Below are 19,057 nucleotides of genomic sequence, written 5' to 3'. Positions count from 1 at the left end.
TGATTTTACAAGCTCATAGGTCGAAGGAATTTGCCTTGTCTCAGATGAAACTTTGGGCTGTGGACTTCTGAGTTAATGATGAAATGAGTTAAGACTCTGGGGGACTATTGGGAAGGAATGATTGGTTTTGAAATGTGAGGACATGAGATTTGGGAGGGGATGGGTGGAATGATATGGTTAGGCTGTGTCTCCACCCAAATCTAATCTTCAATTGTAGTTCTCATAATTCCCAAGTGTTATGAGAGGGACCCAGTGGGAGGTAACTGAATCCTGAACGGGGCGTCCTTCCTGTGTTGTTCTCATGATAGTGAGTAAGTCTTATGAGATCTAATGATTTTATAAAGGGGAGTTCCCCTGCACATGTTCTCTTGCCTGCCACCATGTAAGATGTGACTTTGCTCCTCTTTTGCTTTCCACCATGATTGTGAGGCCTCCCCAACCATGTGGAACTGTGAGTCAATTAAGTCTTTTTCCTTTATAAATTACCCAGCCTTGGGTATGTCTTTATTAGCAGTGTGAGAACAGATTAATATACATGCCAACTGTACCAAGCCCCGTCTTTTAGCATGTCAAAAATTTCAAAGCCTTTCAGCCTTCCAAAATATACCTCACTAATTTGGAATTTATTATGTATCAATATGTGTGAAACAGATAAAAACTAGAAAATGGGGACGGGTGCGGTGGCTCACGCTTGTAATCCCAGCACTTTGGGAGGCCAAGACGGGCGGATCATGAGGTCAGGAGATCGAGACCATGGTGAAACCCGTCTCTACTAAAAATACAAAAAAATTAGCTGGGCGTGGTGGCGGGCACCTGTAATCCCAGCTACTCGGAGAGGCTGAGGCAGGAGAATGGCGTGAACCTGGGAGGCGGAGGTTGCAGTGAGCAGAGATTGCGCCACTGCACTCCAGCCTGGGCGACAGAGCGAGACTCCATCTCAAAAAAAATAAAAATAAAAATAAAAATAAAAACTAGAAAATGGCTGCACAAAATAAGGCTAGTTGTTACATGCAAATGTTTAGTGAATGGGAAATGGCATTAATCCCAATTTGGCAATGATCTGCTTCAAAATATTAGAAGAGTCTGCACTTCTGTAATATATAATATCATCTGATTGAGCTTGGGCCACAGGAAAGAACACTTACGATAAATAACAAAATTGTAGTAGCTAGTTCCAACCTTCTTACTGAAACTATTTTAAATTACCATTTTAAGAAATTCGGCGGGGTGGAGCCAAGATGGCCGAATAGGAACAGCTCCGGTCTACAGCTCCCAGCCTGAGCGACACAGAAGACGGGTGATTTCTGCATTTCTGTTTGAGGTACTGGTTTCATCTCACTAGGGGGTGCCAAACAGTGGGGGCAGGACAGTCGGTGAAGCGCACTGTGCGCGAGCCCAAGCAGGGCGAGGCATTGCCTCACTCGGAAAGCGCAAGGGGTCAGGGAGTTCCCTTTCCTAGTCAAAGAAAGGGGTAACAGACGGCACCTGGAAAATCGGGTCAGTCCCACCCTAATACTGCGCTTTACCAACGGGCCTGGAAAACGGCACACTAGGAGATTGTGTCCCGCACCTGGCTCGGAGGGTCCTATGCCCACGGAGTCTCACTGATTGCTAGCACAGCAGTCTGAGATCAAACTGCAAGGCGGCAGTGAGGCTGGGGGTGGGGCGCCCGCCATTGCCCAGGCTTGCTTAGGTAAACAAAGCAGCCTGGAAGCTCAAACTGGGTGGAGCCCACCACAGCTCAAGGAGGCCTGCCTGCCTCTGTAGGCTCCACCTCTGGGGGCAGGGCACAGACAAACAAAAAGTCAGCAAGAACCTCCACAGACTTAAATGTCCCTGTCTGACTGACAGCTTTGAAGAGAGTAGTCATTCTCCCAGCACACAGCTGGAGATCTGAGAACGGACAGACTGCCTCCTAAAGTGGGTCCCTCACGCCCGAGCAGCCTAACTGGGAGGCACTCCCCCAGTAGGGACAGACTGACACCTCACTTGGCCAGGTACTCCTCTGAGACAAAACTTCCAGAGGAACTATCAGACAGCTGAATTTGTGGTCTCACGAAAATCCACTGTTCTGCAGCCACCGCTGCTGACACCCAGCCAAACAGGGTCTGGAGGGACCTCTAGTAAACTCCAACAGACCTGCAGCTGAGGGTCCTGTCTGGTAGAAGGAAAACTAACAAACAGAAAGGACATCCACACCAAAAACCCATCTGGACATCACCATCATCAAAGACCAAAAGTAGATAAAACCACAAAGATGGGGAAAAAACAGAGCAGAAAAACTAGAAACTTTAAAAAGCAGAGCACCTCTCCTCCTCCAAAGGAACGCAGTTCCTCACCAGCAACGAACAAAGCTGGATGGAGGATGACTTTGACGAGTTGAGAGAAGAAGGCTTCAGATGATCAAACTACTCTGAGCTACAGGAGGAAATTCAAAACAATAGCAAAGAAGTTAAAAACTTTGAAAAAAAATTAGAAGAATGGATAACTAGAATAACCAATGGAGAGAAGGGCTTAAAGGAGCTGATGGAGCTGAAAGCCAAGTTTCGAGAACTACGCAAAGATTGCAGAAGCCTCAGTAGCAGATGCGATCAACTGGAAGAAAGGGTATCGCTGATGGAAGATGAAATGAATGAAATGAAGTGAGAAGGGAAGTTTAGAGAAAAAAGAATGAAAAGAAATGAACAAAGCCTCCAAGAAATTTGGGACTATGTGAAAAGACCAAACCTACATCTGATTGGTGTACCTGAAAATGACGGGGAGAATGGAACCAAGTTGGAAAACACTCTGCAAGATATTATCCAGGAGAACTTCCCCAATCTAGCAAGGCAGGCCAACATTCAGATTCAGGAAATACAGAGAACGCCACAAAGATACTCCTCAAGAAGAGCAACTCCAAGACACATAATTGTCAGATTCACCAAAGTTGAAATGAAGGAAAAAATGTTAAGGGCAGCCAGAGAGAAAGGTCGGGTTACCCACAAAGGGAAGCCCATCAGACTAACAGCTGATCTCTCGGCAGAAACTCTACAAGCCAGAAGAGACTGGGGGCCAATATTCAACATTCTTAAAGAAAAGAATTTTCAACCCAGAATTTCATATCCAGCCAAACTAAGCTTCGTAAGTGAAGGAGAAATAAAATACTTCACAGACAAGCAAACGCTGAGTGATTTTGTCACCACCAGGCCTGCCCTAAAAGAGCTCCTGAAGGAAGCACTAAACATGGAAAGGAACAACCAGTACCAGCCACGGCAAAAACATGCCAAATTGTAAAGACCATCGAGGCTAGGAAGAAACTGCATCAACTAACGAGCAAAATAACCAACTAACATCATAATGACAGGATCAAATTCACACATAACAATATTAACTTTAAATGTAAATGGGCTAAATGCTCCAATTAAAAGACACAGACTGGCAAACTGGATAAGGAATCAAGACCCATCAGTGTGCTGTATTCAGGAAACCCATCTCACATGCAGAGACACACATAGACTCAAAATAAAGGGATGGAGGAAGATCTATCAAGCAAATGGAAAACAAAACAAGACAGGGATTGCAATCCTAGTCTCTGATAAAATAGACTTTAAACCAACAAAGATCAAAAGAGACAAAGAAGGCCATTACATAATGGTAAAGGGATCAATTCAACAAGAAAAGCTAACTATCCTAAATATATATGCAGACAACACAGGAGCACCTAGATTCATAAAGCAAGTCCTGAGTGACCTACAAAGGAACTTAAACTCCCACACAATAATAATGGGAGATTTTAACACCCCACTGTCAACATTAGACAGATCAACGAGACAGAAAGTTAACAAGGATATCCAGGAATTGAACTCAGCTCTGTACAAAGTGGACCTAATAGACATCTACAGAACTCTCCACCCCAAATCAACAGAATATACATTTTTTTCAGCACCACACCACACCTATTCCACAATTGACCACATAGTTGGAAGTAAAGCTCTCCTCAGCAAATGTAAAAGAACAGAAATTTTAACAAACTGTCTCTCAGACCACAGTGCAATCAAACTAGAACTCAGGATTAAGAAACTCACTCAAAACCGCTCAACTACATGGAAACTGAACAACCTGCTCCTGAATGACTATTGGCTACATAATGAAATCAAGGCAGAAATAAAGATGTTCTTTGAAACCAACGAGAACAAAGATACAACATACCAGAATCTCTGGGACACGTTCAAAGCAGTGTGTAGAGGGAAATTTATAGCACTAAATGCCCACAAGAGAAAGCAGGAAAGATCCAAAATCGACACCCTAACATCACAATTAAAAGAACTAGAAAAGCAAGAGCAAACACATTCAAAAGCTAGCAGAAGGCTAGAAATAACTAAAATCAGAGCAGAACTGAAGGAAATAGAGACACAAAAAACCCTTCAAAAAATTAATGAATCCAGGAGCTGGTTTTTTGAAAAGATCAACAAAATTGATAGACCGCTAGCAAGACTAATAAAGAAGAAAAGAGAGAAGAATCAAATAGATGCCATAAAAACAGAACAGCATATAAACAGAACCAAAGACAAAAACCACATGATTATCTCAATAGATGCAGAAAAGGCCTTTGACAAAATTCAACAACCTTCATGCTAAAAACTCTCAATAAATTAGGTATTGATGGGATGTATCTCAAAATAATAAGAGCTATCTATGACAAACCCACAGCCAATATCATACTGAATGGGCAAAAACTGGAAGCATTCCCTCTGAAAACTGGCACAAGACAGGGATGCCCTCTCTCACCACTCCTATTCAACATAGTGCTGGAAGTTCTGGCCAGCACAATCAGGCAGGAGAAGGAAATAAAGGGTATTCAATTAGGAAAAGAGGAAGTCAAACTGTCCCTGTTTGCAGATGACATGATTGTATATCTAGAAAACCCCACTGTCTCAGCCCAAAATCTCCTTAAGCTGATTAGCAACTTCAGCAAAGTCTCAGGATACAAAATCAATGTACAAAAATCACAAGCATTCTTGTACACCAATCACAGACAAACAGAGAGCCAAATCATGAGTGAACTCCCATTCACAATTGCTTCAAAGAGAATCAAATACCTAGGAATCCAACCTACAAGGGATGCGAAGGACCTCTTCAAGGAGAACTACAAACCACTGCTCAATGAAATAAAAGAGGATACAAACAAATGGAAGAACATTCCATGCTCATGGGTTGGAAGAATCAATATCGTGAAAATGGCCATACTGCCCAAGGTAATTTATAGATTCAATGCCATCCCCATCAAGCTACCAATGACTTTCTTCACACAATTGGAAAAAACTACTTTAAAGTTCATATGGAACCAAAAAAGAGCCCGCATCGCCAAGTCAATCCTAAGCCAAAAGAACAAAGCTGGAGGCATCACGCTACCTGACTTCAAACTATACTACAAGGCTACAGTAACCAAAACAGCATGGTACTGGTACCACAACAGAGACATAGATCAATGGAACAGAACAGAGCCCTCAGAAATGATGCCGTAGATCTACAACTATCTGATCTTTGACAAACCCGACAAAAACAAGAAATGGGGAAAGGACTCCCTATTTAATAAATGGTGCTGGGAAAACTGGCTAGCCATATGTAGAAAGCTGAAACTGGATCCCTTCCTTACACTTTATACAAAAATTAATTCAAGATGGATTAAAGACTTAAATGTTAGACCTAAAACCATTAAAATCCTACAAGAAAACCTAGGCAATACCATTCAGGACATAGGCGTGGGCAAGGACTTCATGTCTAAAACACCAAAAGCAATGGCAACAAAAGCCAAAATTGACAAATGGGATCTAATTAAACTAAAGAGCTTCTGCACAGCAAAAGAAACTACCATCAGAGTGAACAGGCAACCTACAGAATGGGAGAAAATTTTTGCAACCTACTCTTCTGACAAAGAGCTAATATCCAGAATCTACAATGAACTCAAACAAATTTACAAGAAAAAAAACAAACAACCCCATCAAAAAGTGGGCAAAGGACATGAACAGACACTTCTCAAAAGAAGACATTTATGCAGCCAAAAAACACATGAAGAAATGCTCATCATCACTGGCCATCAGAGAAATGCAAATCAAAACCGCAGTGAGATACCATCTCACACCAGTTAGAATGGCCATCATTAAAAAATCAGGAAACAACAGGTGCTGGAGAGGATGTGGAGAAATAGGAACACTTTTACACTGTTGGTGGCACTGTAAACTAGTTCAACCATTGTGGAAGTCAGTGTGGCGATTCCTCAGGGATCTCGAACTAGAAATACCATTTGACCCAGCCATCCCATTACTGGGTATATACCCAAAGGACTATAAATCATGCTGCTATAAAGACACATGCACACGTATGTTTACTGCGGCACTATTTACAATAGCAAAGACTTGGAACCAACCCAAATGTCCAACAATGATAGACTGGATTAAGAAAATGTGGCATATATACACCATGGAATACTATGCAGCCATAAAAAATGATGAGTTCTTGTCCTTTGTAGGGACATGGATGAAACTGGAAAACATCATTCTCAGTAAACTATCGCAAGGACAAAAAACCAAACACCGCATGTTCTCACTCATAGGTGGGAATTGAACAATGAGAACTCATGGACACAGGAAGGGGAACATCACACTCCAGGGACTGTTGTGGGGTTGGGGGGAGGGGGAAGGGACAGCATTTGGAGATATACCTAATGCTAAATGACGAGTTAATGGGTGCAGGAAATCAACATGGCACATGGATACATATGTAACAAACCTGCACATTGTGCACATGTACCCTAAAACCTAAAGTATAATAATAAAAAAAAAAAAAGAACTTAAAAAAAAAAAAAGAAATTCAGCATATTGAAAGTTATATAAATTGGCAGCTACTTAGAAAAAGTATGTTTATTTTAAATATAAATTACTAAGGCTAGTTTCTCTGTATTATTCCCTACACGATAATATATATTTATAATGATTCCATTTGTTTCTACAAATGTTTCTCTAATTAATAAAATCTCTTTAATTATTCTGAATTTAAAAGGTTGTTTTAAAAGAATTTCCTAAACTCAGCTGAGCACTAAAACAAATTCTCAATAGATGTCTGTTAACTTAATGTAGCAAACATTTCCTTCCCTCTCCTTCAGAAATGATAGATCTCATATATGACTGAAAACCACTGGTTAAAAAAACAAATTCAGTATCTATTAAACTTAGATAAAATATACAAATAATTAGTGCAAGACTTTAATAAATAAACCACCTGCCTTGATCTGAATTCGTGCAGGAACTGAGCAGAGTAAGTGGCAGATACTCTTGTCTGCAAAGCTTAGGCTTCAAGTTATTTCTATTTTAATATTTTTAAATCTGACAATATAAAGTATCCTTAATCCTTACTATGTATTTTTAAATTTCAAATATACTCTAGTAAAGTAGAAAATAAGTCATAAGTATTCTATATTCAAAGATATATTATTTTATTTCTTAAAATCAATATTTCACAAAACTTATTTCAATAAGACCTGTCACAGTGGCCTAAAACTTCTGATCTCACCTTTTTCAAGATTACTCTTTTGTATAATTAACTCTGTAATACTTTAAAATTTTTCAAGCATTAAAAACTAAATACATTTTCCAATAATTATTTTTCATGATTCATTAATCTATTTAATGACTTTAGCTTTGAAGGATTCTTCCAATTCGGAAACCAAGTACTTTTCAAGCTTTTGCTTCTGAGGTGTTCTGGGAATAATATAGTAGTTACTTAAATTTAAATATAATTCCTCAATAAGTGCTCTGACATTTTACTATGAAACATTTTGGAAAGTTTTACTTACTGAGACATCTTTCAGGTTTTTCTCAAAGAAGAAATAACAAGACTCTTTAGAAAAATTAAACGTGTATACATCAGCTGGTCCTGCTCCTGACAACAATGCTTTTCTCAGTTCACCAACATATTTCCCTTTTTCCATTGCCATGTCATCAGCTTCTTGGGAAATCTCTGATTCAGAAACTATGGGAAATATTAACAAAAGTTTTAAAATGAAAACTAAATGACTACACATGAGAAAATATTAGTTTATCTGTTAGTACTAATTTATCACATGTAACAGAAATTTAAACAAGTAAAATCAATCCCTATGCTACACATTTTTAAATCAAATTATTCCTTTTTACTGAACTAGCAATTTTTGAGAAATGCATTAATTTAGACTCACATCTCATGTGAAATACATTAAACCCTTGACATTCTTTCTCTGTCCTCAGATGAAATGCATTGTAAATTATTACAGAAACCCCCACTTTGTGTAACTGCTCTTAGGTCAAAGCCAGATAATTTCCTATAATGAATAATAAGCTCAGTATTTTATAACATCTTTCTTCCTTGCATCAAAGATTCAATAGCCTATACTGTGTTTCTCACTCATATGGGCAGAGTAAAATAAAAGCAAAAGTGGAGCTCACTATTCTCATATCATGTGCCAACAACAGAAAATATGGATGAAAGGAGATGATAAGGAAAAAATGGGAAGGAAACTAAAATGTACCGAGCATCTCCTCTGCAACACATACTATACTAGAAATCACTTCCAATTCTCTTATCTAGGTATTTTTAAAGCTGATGTTTTATCTATCATTGAGATTTTTGTTTCAATAATTATATTTTCAACTCTAGATATTATCTTTGTTCCTTTGTCATTATATCCTGTTCTTATCCTACCCTTCTTTTAAATATTTAAATAAACGTATTTTAAGATCTCTTTCACTTCTGTATTTGTATGTGGCTCCTGGGGTATAAATTATGTTTCTTCTATCTGTGGAAAAATTCTTGTTTTACTTGTTTTCCTTTCATGCTTTGTAACATTTGAGTAGTACAGCTCGCCTCTAGCCAAAGTGGCAAGTGCTCTGGGAAGAAGTGATCTTAAATGAAGGTTGCTGGTTTGCCTTTCTGGGGGTCATTACAAGTTTCATCAGTTTGGGACTAGTTTTGAAAGTTAATTTCTCACCTTGATTTTTACACTTGAGGCAAAGTGTTCCATTTTAAACCTCCCATCCACACATAACACAGGTTTAGGGTTCGGATTTTTCTTGAGACTTTTATTCACTCATAGTCCTTAGGGATTGTTCTATTTTTATGCTGCATCCTCCGGACAGAGAGTAGTAGTTTTTTTAAAAGATTATTTTATTAACAGCATATATTTTCCAGGTTCCTTTCTTTATACTGAGAGCTCAACTCCAATTCCCTAAGAGGTCTGAAGCTTCAACATTCCACCAAACTCAAACATTACACTCACTGTCATCTAGAAGTATATCTAGTTCAGATATTCCATGAATCTACAAGTAAGCTTTAATTCCCATCAATTACTTTGGTTTTGAAATACCTCTTCAAACATGGTGTCTGAGGTTTTCCCTTTCTTACACTCAAAAGTGGCAATGGATCTGCATATTTGTTTGTTTTTAAAATTACAAGATTCAATCTCGTATTTGTTGGAATGTGTGTGTGGTTGGATGGTTTCCTGTGTTAATTTAGGCTATCACAGTAATGATAAAAGTCCCATATGGTTATATAATTTCATACTTATGCATTACACTCATCTATTTTAATTCCTTATAAAAAAATAAAAAACATATTATTTTCATTTTGCAAAAGAGAAAACTGAGGCTCACAGAGATCAAGTAATGGTCTAGGGTGATGTAATAGGTAACTGGTGAAGCTGGGATTAATACTCATACCTCTCTGGATGTTTTATTTTGAGGTGAAGCAGAGACATGAAACATTGGATAAATTATTTCCATCCATAATTTTGAAAAACAACATTAGTATAAAATATTACAGAATATAAGGAAATCATGATTCAAGAATCCCTAAAATGGAAGACACATTTTCACACCTTTGGTCTCTATGCTATCAAGGGTCTGGAAGAGCCATAACAGTTAATGAAAAAGGGAGTCTTGCAAGGTACCAATATATTTTATATGATCAATTTTTGGTAACAAGTTTTGATAATAAAATATGATTCTCATACTTCACACAACCTTTGAAAGGAGGTAAGAATAAAAATAGCTTATATTCATATATTAACAGCTTCTAAAACACTTTCACATTTTCTCTATTAGAAGCGGACACATTTAATATGATCATCACTATCAAACCTATTGATCTTTCAAATGCCCTAGCAGCTCTTCTAAAAAAAAAAAAGTAAGAAGATAAATGCTTCCTATTTAAGGAATAATTTCATATTTTGTGTTTGCATTATGTTAAAAAGTAACTACCTAACTTTAACTCACCAATACCTAAGAAGAACAGTTATTTCACAGAGAAATAGGAAATAAATTTGTAGGTGCCATCTTTAATGCAGCCATAGAAAAACTTGAAGAAAACACAAAAGAAAATAGAGAACATCTATTTAAAAAGCATCTAGTTAAAAGTATTCTAAATTTCATTAAAATGAAAAGATACCTGTCTGAAAATATGTAATCATTCATTCATTCCAAAAATGCTAGCCTATGGAGCTCAAATTCAAGTGCTAATATCTTAGACAACATTTTAGATATCTTGTCAGTTATCATCCTAGATATCCTCTTATTTTCCTCTCCCAATAAATACTGTGCTGATTATTATGGAATGTTTAATTTTTGAAGGAGAAAAAAACATATGAAAGGAAATTAATTATGTAAAACAGGTATTTGTTCAAAAATGTACTGAAAAATTCCTATAAAAGTAAACGTGGAAATCTGACTGCCTACATAGGGCTTCAATCCTGAAAAACCAACCTGGTCACCAGTTTTGAATTCTGTGCCAAGAACATCTGGAAAAAGTATAGCTGTAAGCATGCGATGCTCTAAAACTTCAGTGACCAAGAATAAAGGCAATGGAAATAATAAAATTCAGCAAGAATGCAACTGAACCACATAATAAGGCATAAAACATGAGCAGGCCAACATGACCAAAAAACAAGGAACCATTCTCAGACTGGTAGGAGTCAGACTGAGACTTGAAATAACACGGAAAAGCATCACTTTTGCAGTGTTTATAGGTAGATGAAGATGTAAGTGATGAAAGAAGATTTTTTTCCTTCAGATACCTACATATAACTAGCCAAAAGCCTGCACACATCCTAAGCTTGTACTGGAGCTCAGAAGACATACAGTCTTATCATACCATTAGGATTCTAGTTGGTATTGCATCATAAACCCATTTCACTGCTTGATTTATTAAAATCCTCTTTCCACTGAGTTCTGTCACTATTTCCACATAGGTCAAAAAATATTTACACTCAAGATAATTATAAGTGGATCTAATTAGTGGATAATAAAACAATTAGTAAGGTTTAATTTACTCTTTAATAAACTTCAAACTACTCCAGAGATGGGTGATATAAGTTTCCTACTGCCAATAGGAATTCTTATGAAAGTCAGAGTCATCGATCATTAACCCACTTTGTGACTTAAGCCTGTGATATAACCCCCTGTAATATTTTTTGTGATCATGTGATGATAGACCACATGATAATTAGATAATTGGACCTCAAAAACATTCATTAGATAAAACATTGCTAATGGAAATCAGTGAGTTTAGTGTGGGGGAGATTAAAAGGAAACTTACATCCTTTTAATTTCGCTCAAATGAAAAGAGAAAAAAAATTGTCCAAATTGAAGGTTGCAGCAATCAAAATGTTGAACAAAAAAAAAAAACAGGATGAGGTATAGGAAGGAAATCCATTTCCATGTTTCAATTATTTAATTATTTCAATGTCCTTAGTGATGTTATTGTCTACACGTAAAGTACCAGATCACATTTACGGAATAAGACTTAACTAAACATGGGCACAGTGTTCTATTATTTGATTTCCTATTTTGTCCCTGATATGTAAACAAGAAAACAGAAATGAATGAAGGCATAAAACACATGAGACATTTAAACATTATTAGATATTTTTGAAAATAAAATGACCACATAGTGCACTATAAAATTTTCTGTTTTAAAGCTTGTTTGGTACAGGAAGCCAAAATGGTAACAATCCACCAGAGAATACATAAGTTTGATATCACATTTTTGTCACACTAAATTCCATTAGCTAAAAAATAAATGGTAGAATATACTGCAGTTATGACAAATGTCAACAATAAGTAAATGTAAAACTGGAGTTTTCATTCAAAAACATGCTAACTCTAAAATGAACAATTTATTTTCTTTTTTCGCAGACCAGTTTTATACATTTGAGACATCCTTTCATTCTTTCAATCAAAAAAGTATTCATTGAGAATGTATTTCATAGGTACTGGTTTAGATAATTGCATAGAGTGTTGACAAACCAAATGTGTCTCTTACCCTTAGTACAGATCAGTACCATCTAGTGAAATGATAATTCGTGTTAATATTATTAAGAATGATGCCAGCACAATTGTATGATATAAACGAAATGTTCCATAAATGTAAGGTTAACTTACATTTCTGGTTAAATTAAAGAGATAAGAGTTAATGGAGTGTCCTTTTTCCCCCCAATACTTGATGATTAAAAAATTTCAAATAATATATTATCATTGATTTGTAACTTGGTGAATGAGGCTTATGGACTAGATTAGAATTCAGCTTCTTCCTTTGATAATTAAGGCTCCTGAAACATCTTAAGGTCATCTGTCTGACAATAACTTAGTATACAGAATATGCCATTTGCCAATTAGAAATATCTAAAGTTATAAATACAGTATTCCTTACATACAAGCAACCACTTCCCCTAGGACTTGCTTCCAAGCTGTGTTGTTAGAACTGCTCTTCTCACTCAGATGACCAGCATTAATCTATTGCCCTTGTCTTTGGCCTTATACACCCTTCACCCTAAAACAAGAAATATTGTCTTCTGGATATAATCTCTCTGGCATACATAAAACTAAGCTGACAAATCTTCTACTCTTGAACTGCAACAACCAACCTGATTTCTGATTTCTCTTACAGAGAAATGTGTAGCTTAAATAGATATCATAATAAGTACTGCAAATATTACCCCTGAAAATTCTTTATTTTACAGGAATCCCTACATCAACATTACCTGTTCTGTGTCAAAAAAGACAATTTTTTTTGAAACTCTGTAAGTATAAATTCAATTTGACTGTGTTGTATAACATAATTCATAATGCTCAAGAAAGAAACAAAATTTTACAATGTATTGTAATTTTAAAGACGATATAATAATCATGGTAACAAATTCTAGAGAAATATTTCTAAAGTTAATTGAAGATATAAATAGTATGTAAATTAACACATAGAAATTATCTTACAGAAAACATTATTCACAACATAACTCTAGAAAAGACTTTTGCATAATTATAAAAATAGTTCTTTAAATCTTTCAATAAGATACTTTAGAAGAGTATTAAAACTTCGTATATAAGGAAAATATAAGGCTAAATATTTTTACTTTATATCCACCATGTTCCATACATGATTTGAGGGTCATTAGCATTTTTAAAATATTATCACCAAAGAGTTAAAAAAAATCTATTTCCTAAAATCACAGCCAAGATCCTAAATGTGGGTGCGAACCTTGCATTACAAATTTTTAGGCTCTGGTCCTGTTTTGTTACAAATGTAATACATGTTCATTGGGGAAAATAAATAAATAAATAACCCACCACTACCCTATTGCCCAAGGCAACACATACCCATTTACCTAACCAATCTCCTTCCTCTGCCCCAGACTTCTTCCCTGGGGTCCTGAGAAAAGATATATTTAGAAAGTACTATTTATATTTTCTATAAAGAGATCATTTTAAAACTCTGAACAAATCCAAGTTACTAAGATTCAAATGGTAACCAGAATTTTCTAGGACACATGTTTGTTTTTCTATTACTATTAATATAGAAAGTGGCATTAAATATTACAAACCTGTATATAAATTTGACAGCAATAGCAAGTAAAATTAATATCAGTTTTACCCAATATCTATTGGAAAAGTATCCCTGAGGACTGAAGAATAGCACACTTAAATTTTACTTTTAAAAACTTTGTTTTTAATATTACCTGTCCCAGTCCATGCTGAATGACCATCAGTAAGTGTAATAACAAAACCAGATTCCAGTGTTTTCTCCCAAGATATTTGTAGAAAATGAGTTATATTGGGTTCAGAAGCAAGATGGATTCTACTTATTTTTCTCTCCATTTCTTAATACCTGTAACGGGAGAATACAATTAATATTTTTAAAAGAAACTGTAACTCAAATAATGTTTTCTATACTGGCCTCTCAGCTACACAAACACAAAGGAAATAAGAAAATAAGCAAAACTAAAAAACTAAAAATAGGTTCAACCATTAGATTCAACCATTAAATTCAGTAAATAATACATTCAGTAAATTCATAGTTTTCTTCAATATTAATTCACAATTTTTACAGATGAGAAAAGCCAAGGACCATAAATGGAAAATGATTTGTCCAAGTAATGAAGATAAAAATTATCATCTCGGCTGGGCACGGTGGCTCACACCGGTAATCCCAGCACTTTGGGAGGCCAAGACAGGCAGACTGCCTGAGGTCAGGAGTTCAAGACCAGTCTGGCCAACATGGTGAAACCCCGTCTCTACTAAAAAAAAAACAAAAAATTATCATCTCAACAATATGCAGAGTAAATTTTACCACTTCTTTTCCCCCAGATTCAATAGGCTCTTTTTCTACCACAAAAGAAATGGTTGCAAGAACATGTGAGAATGACCTGGAACTGATCTCACTACTGAAATATTACAGTAATTAGAAAGGATAAAATTGACCAAGTATCTTAGTCTCTGTCTGGAGACACCGCATGGAATGAAAAAGTTGAATAAGCATAATTCAATGGGGGAAAAAAAAATCTCAGAACCCAACAGCTGGCAGTATCCAGTCATGCCTTGTCTAAGACAGAGATGCCCAGGCTTAGTGACTGAAACACCCTATCCACTGAGACAGGGGCACTCTGTAATATAGATGAGTTGCATCAGATTATCACAGCCTGAGGCCAATAAATGTTTCTGCATTCTTTAAGTTTTGTATTTAAGTATTATATATAGACAGAAAAGTACATATATCAAAAGTACAAAAGTACAACTCAGTGAGTTTTACAATTGAACAAATCCCTGTAAGTAGTACCTAGATCAAGAAGCAGAACATTACTACCCCAAAATCCATTCTCACACTCCCTCCTCTCCAGCCTCTGGCCTCTCCAAATAACCACTATCCTATCTTCTAACAGAGATGAGGGCTTTGAATATTTCTGTACTTTATGTAAATATAATCATACAGCATGTTCTATTTTGTGTCTGGCTTCTTTTGCTCAACATTATGTTTGAAAGATTCATCCACACTATGTGTTACAGTGACAGATGATTTTCAGGGCAGTATAGTAGTATCTATTATATGAGTACAAGACAGGTTATTTATCCATTCTACTAGTGGTAGGCATCTGGGTACTTTCTAGATTTTGACTATTACAAATAGTGCTGCCAGAAACACTCTAGCAAATACATATGCATTTCTGTTGAGTATATACCTAAGAGTACAATTGTTGGATCAGAGGATATGGATATATTCAGTTTTGGTACTACACAGCAAATATTTTTCTAAAAGGGTTGTACCAGTTTACAATTGATGTATGAGAATTCTGATTACTGCATATTCTTGCAAATATTTTCCATGGTTTTCATGTTAGCCAGTTTTTTACTTCATACAATAAAGAAGAAAATAAGAATTAGGGGTACACAATGTAATACTGGAAGAGTTAGAAGGGAGTCAGATCTAAGATCATCATCATCATCCATTTGTTAAGTACTTTGCAACTGCACAAGAACTTCATTACTTGAACAAACAGACATCCACATAATATACAAATTTTAAAAACCTCATCTTGCCCTTCCCAAAACAATGATTATCTGAACATTTCCCTCTGTCTTTATCCACAGACACTCATGTTTAAATAAATCTTATAAATAGCTTTTTTCATGGTGGCACAGAGTTTTACACCTAGCATTCTTAGTGACTAAATAATAATCCATTAAGTACTATCATTAATGGAAATATGTTGACATATATATATATCAGCTCTATCTTTACTGGAACCCTATGAATATAGCAACTAACACGATCCTTACTGTATGAATAAAAAAACAGAGGTAAAGTTTAATACTCAAGATCACACACTAAGTGGTGGTGCAAGGACTCAAATCCACCACCTGCTCTTCTTAGCACAGCACTTTGCTTGTCAATAGGAATGTGGAAGTCTAGTAGATCTGAAGTTAAGGAAAACCAGACTTCTAAAGTTACCAGGTAAAGAAACAGCGTTGGACCACGAAAGAGGTATGCTTAGGGAGCTTCTGCCATGTGACAGCATTGCCAGATAAGGAGCTGTTGTTTTAAGACTACTCTAAAACAAAACCAAGACTTTTATTTCCAGTCTCCCATCAAATGGTAGTTAACCAAGCTTATATTCTGCAATCATATGAGATGTGTGGGAAACAAAATAGCCAGTTCTGATTCTGGATCAAGTTACAAGAAAAAAGTTTCCAACTCTGATCTCCTATGCCCTATTGCTGACTTCTGGATATGTCTGCCAAGGATTTGAAAAGTCTATGCCTGTCCCAAAGAAGGCTTTCCACAAATACTTGTCCTTGGATTTATTTAAAATTATTTCAAATCTGTCACCCATGAATTCTACCCATTTTTCCTAGTAATACCAGTAGGGTCCATACAGATTAAGTACAAATCCTCTTACGCACGACAGGCCTCTTCTTAAGACTATATGCTTGCAGTCAAAACAGTTCTTATAAGATGATTTCTGATACCCTCACTAGGTTGATTAATCTCCACAAAATTCTCTACAGTTAATCTCTGCCACTCAAAGTATAGTTCACTGAGTCCCAACTGGTAGTCTAGTTGTTCTATAAACAATTAAAAAATAGACAAAAACTATTACTTCATCCTAAATAGTGCACTTCTATAATTCCAAGGAAATACCACATTCAGTTTTAATTATTGTTTTTAGTGATAGTGAGAGTGATAGGGGTTGTGTTGAGGGTACTTTGTTATGTTTTTGGCAGCTACATCATTCCAAAAATTCCTATTTGAGTTTAATATCAACTAAACCTTGTTTAGTTGTTTTTCTACGTATGTTATTACTAAGTCACTTTTACTCTATCCTTTGTAATTTTTGTTGATGTTGTCTGATGTGTTTGCTGAGGTTCAACTTTATGTTTTATATTGGCTTGTTAAGGTTACATTGAATAGTGATTCTGTTCCTGTGACCCAACACGTTTATTATCTCTCTGACCTTGTCATCTAGAAATCTGATAAACTTCTTCTTCTAAGTATTCAAGTCATGCACATAAAATGTTGAACAAGACAAGCTCAGGCATAGACCTGTATAGTCTGCCATTAGAAACACCCTCAAGTGGACATCAATCATCAACACTACGTGGGAACACCACTTATATTTCCAAGTCACAAGAATGTAAGGAGAATCCTTGGCAAAATCTATCTACTCTACCAGCGTATCAATGCTATTTAAAAGAACAACAACAATAAAAAAGAAATTAAAACTGTTAATTAGTGATCCTACTCTTATTTATAACAATGATAGGTTCTTTTCCTTTTAATCCAAAAGCAATTTTTCTGGTAAATCACTCTAGAATCTTGCCCAGATTGACTTCAAATTTATCAGACTGTAAAATGACACATATTACTTAGTTCAAGCAAATACCTCTATTTGTTCTAATACTGTAACACCTGATACTGTAAAATTGATTTTGTGAGCTTCATTAAAAGATGTTTATACCATAGAAGCTAATAAACAAAACTAGAGAAATAACATAAAAATTACAAATATGCAAAGAGAAAACATTACAAAAAGTCAGAATCAGGAACAAAGCACAAACTTCCAACATGAAAACATTACAACTATTACTTAATCACATAGCATGAATCTCTTACTAGATGATCCTTTAAAAAAGCATTATAAAGTAATCCTCATAGCCCCATCAATTAAGCATGTAAAAATTTTAGATATATTTAAGTTTGTAGGTTTGATATCATAATCACTGAAAAAATAATTTTTAAATATTCTATTTAGTCAAAATTTTTTCCTACAATAAGGTCCTTTGCCTAGATGTGCTTAATTCTGAAATGCTTTATCCATTTGTGAATATTTTCTTTTAGATCAATTAGTCAATACACTTAATGTGCAGTAAATTACTCACATGCTCTGTAATCCTTAAATTTGAAAATTACTGGAAAATCTGTTACTGTTTTTCTGTGCCAATCATTGAAAAAGACATATAGTTCAAGGCTTACATAATTCTAATTGGCTCAAAACCCACAATTTTGGGGGTGGGGTGCATGGGAGGGTGTAGGAACTACTTGTGGCATAGCATTTTTTGCCTCTATAGTATTTCCATACAAGCATACACAGATGCACACATACTTCTGCAGATTATTTTTTTCTTAAACTTACCTTAAGAACCATGGCTATTGTTACCATTAATATAATTTTGTGAAAGGAAAATACAGCACTTATAATTACTGTGAAACAGCAATTGGTTTCATTGCTTTTTTTTAAAGCCATATTTGAACCAAGTGACAAATTTCTAATTACAGAGAAAATTTTGTTTAAAATTCAATATTCCAGATGCCTGTCAGTGACCCCTTCTACTTTCACAATAATATAAAGGGCTTTAATCTCAATGATGTTAAAAAGACATCTGGGGATCAGTTTTAAGAACATCTTTGAATTATTCATGTTTCAAATATTTTCCAATTTTCTAATTCTAAGTATTCATGACAAAAATTATATGATTTTATTTTAAAGATTCTATTATTTAGTAAACTCACATTTGAACGTTTGGAGAATACCTGTGAACCACATTTAAGCAATTAACATTAATAGCCCATAAGTGACAACGCAGTATCCTATAAGTATCTTGTTTGTGCCTCAGCAGTCTCAGAAATGTTCTTTATGTCAAATAAGTCTTAATTTCCTAATACCATACTATTTGAATGAGGTTTGAAAGCACTTCATCCTTTTACTTACTGAGATCACCCTCTT

The 19,057-nt window shown here is 35.6% G+C and overlaps 1 protein-coding gene across 2 annotated transcripts in view; it reads right to left on the bottom strand.

Moving 5' to 3' along the window:
• The window catches only part of XRCC4 (X-ray repair cross complementing 4), a 281,359-nt gene that overhangs the window by 238,745 nt on the left and 23,557 nt on the right, over nucleotides 1–19,057 (bottom strand). Inside the window, exons 2-3 of one of the 2 annotated variants that reach the window (XM_012505143.2) lie at nucleotides 14,018–14,166; nucleotides 7,832–8,007 (exon numbers count right to left, since the gene is read on the bottom strand). In XM_012505143.2, coding sequence (XP_012360597.1) covers nucleotides 7,832–8,007; nucleotides 14,018–14,156 — 315 coding nt within the window. In that variant the 5' untranslated portion in view covers nucleotides 14,157–14,166. Of the gene's footprint in view, nucleotides 1–7,831; nucleotides 8,008–14,017; nucleotides 14,167–19,057 lie in introns of those variants that run through there. The other variant, NM_001280092.1, reaches the window with a different exon arrangement.

This window comes from Nomascus leucogenys, chromosome 2 (genome assembly GCF_006542625.1).
Source record: "Nomascus leucogenys isolate Asia chromosome 2, Asia_NLE_v1, whole genome shotgun sequence".
Classification (NCBI taxonomy): domain Eukaryota; kingdom Metazoa; phylum Chordata; class Mammalia; order Primates; family Hylobatidae; genus Nomascus; species Nomascus leucogenys.
This window is presented reverse-complemented; position numbering and strand designations above follow the sequence as displayed.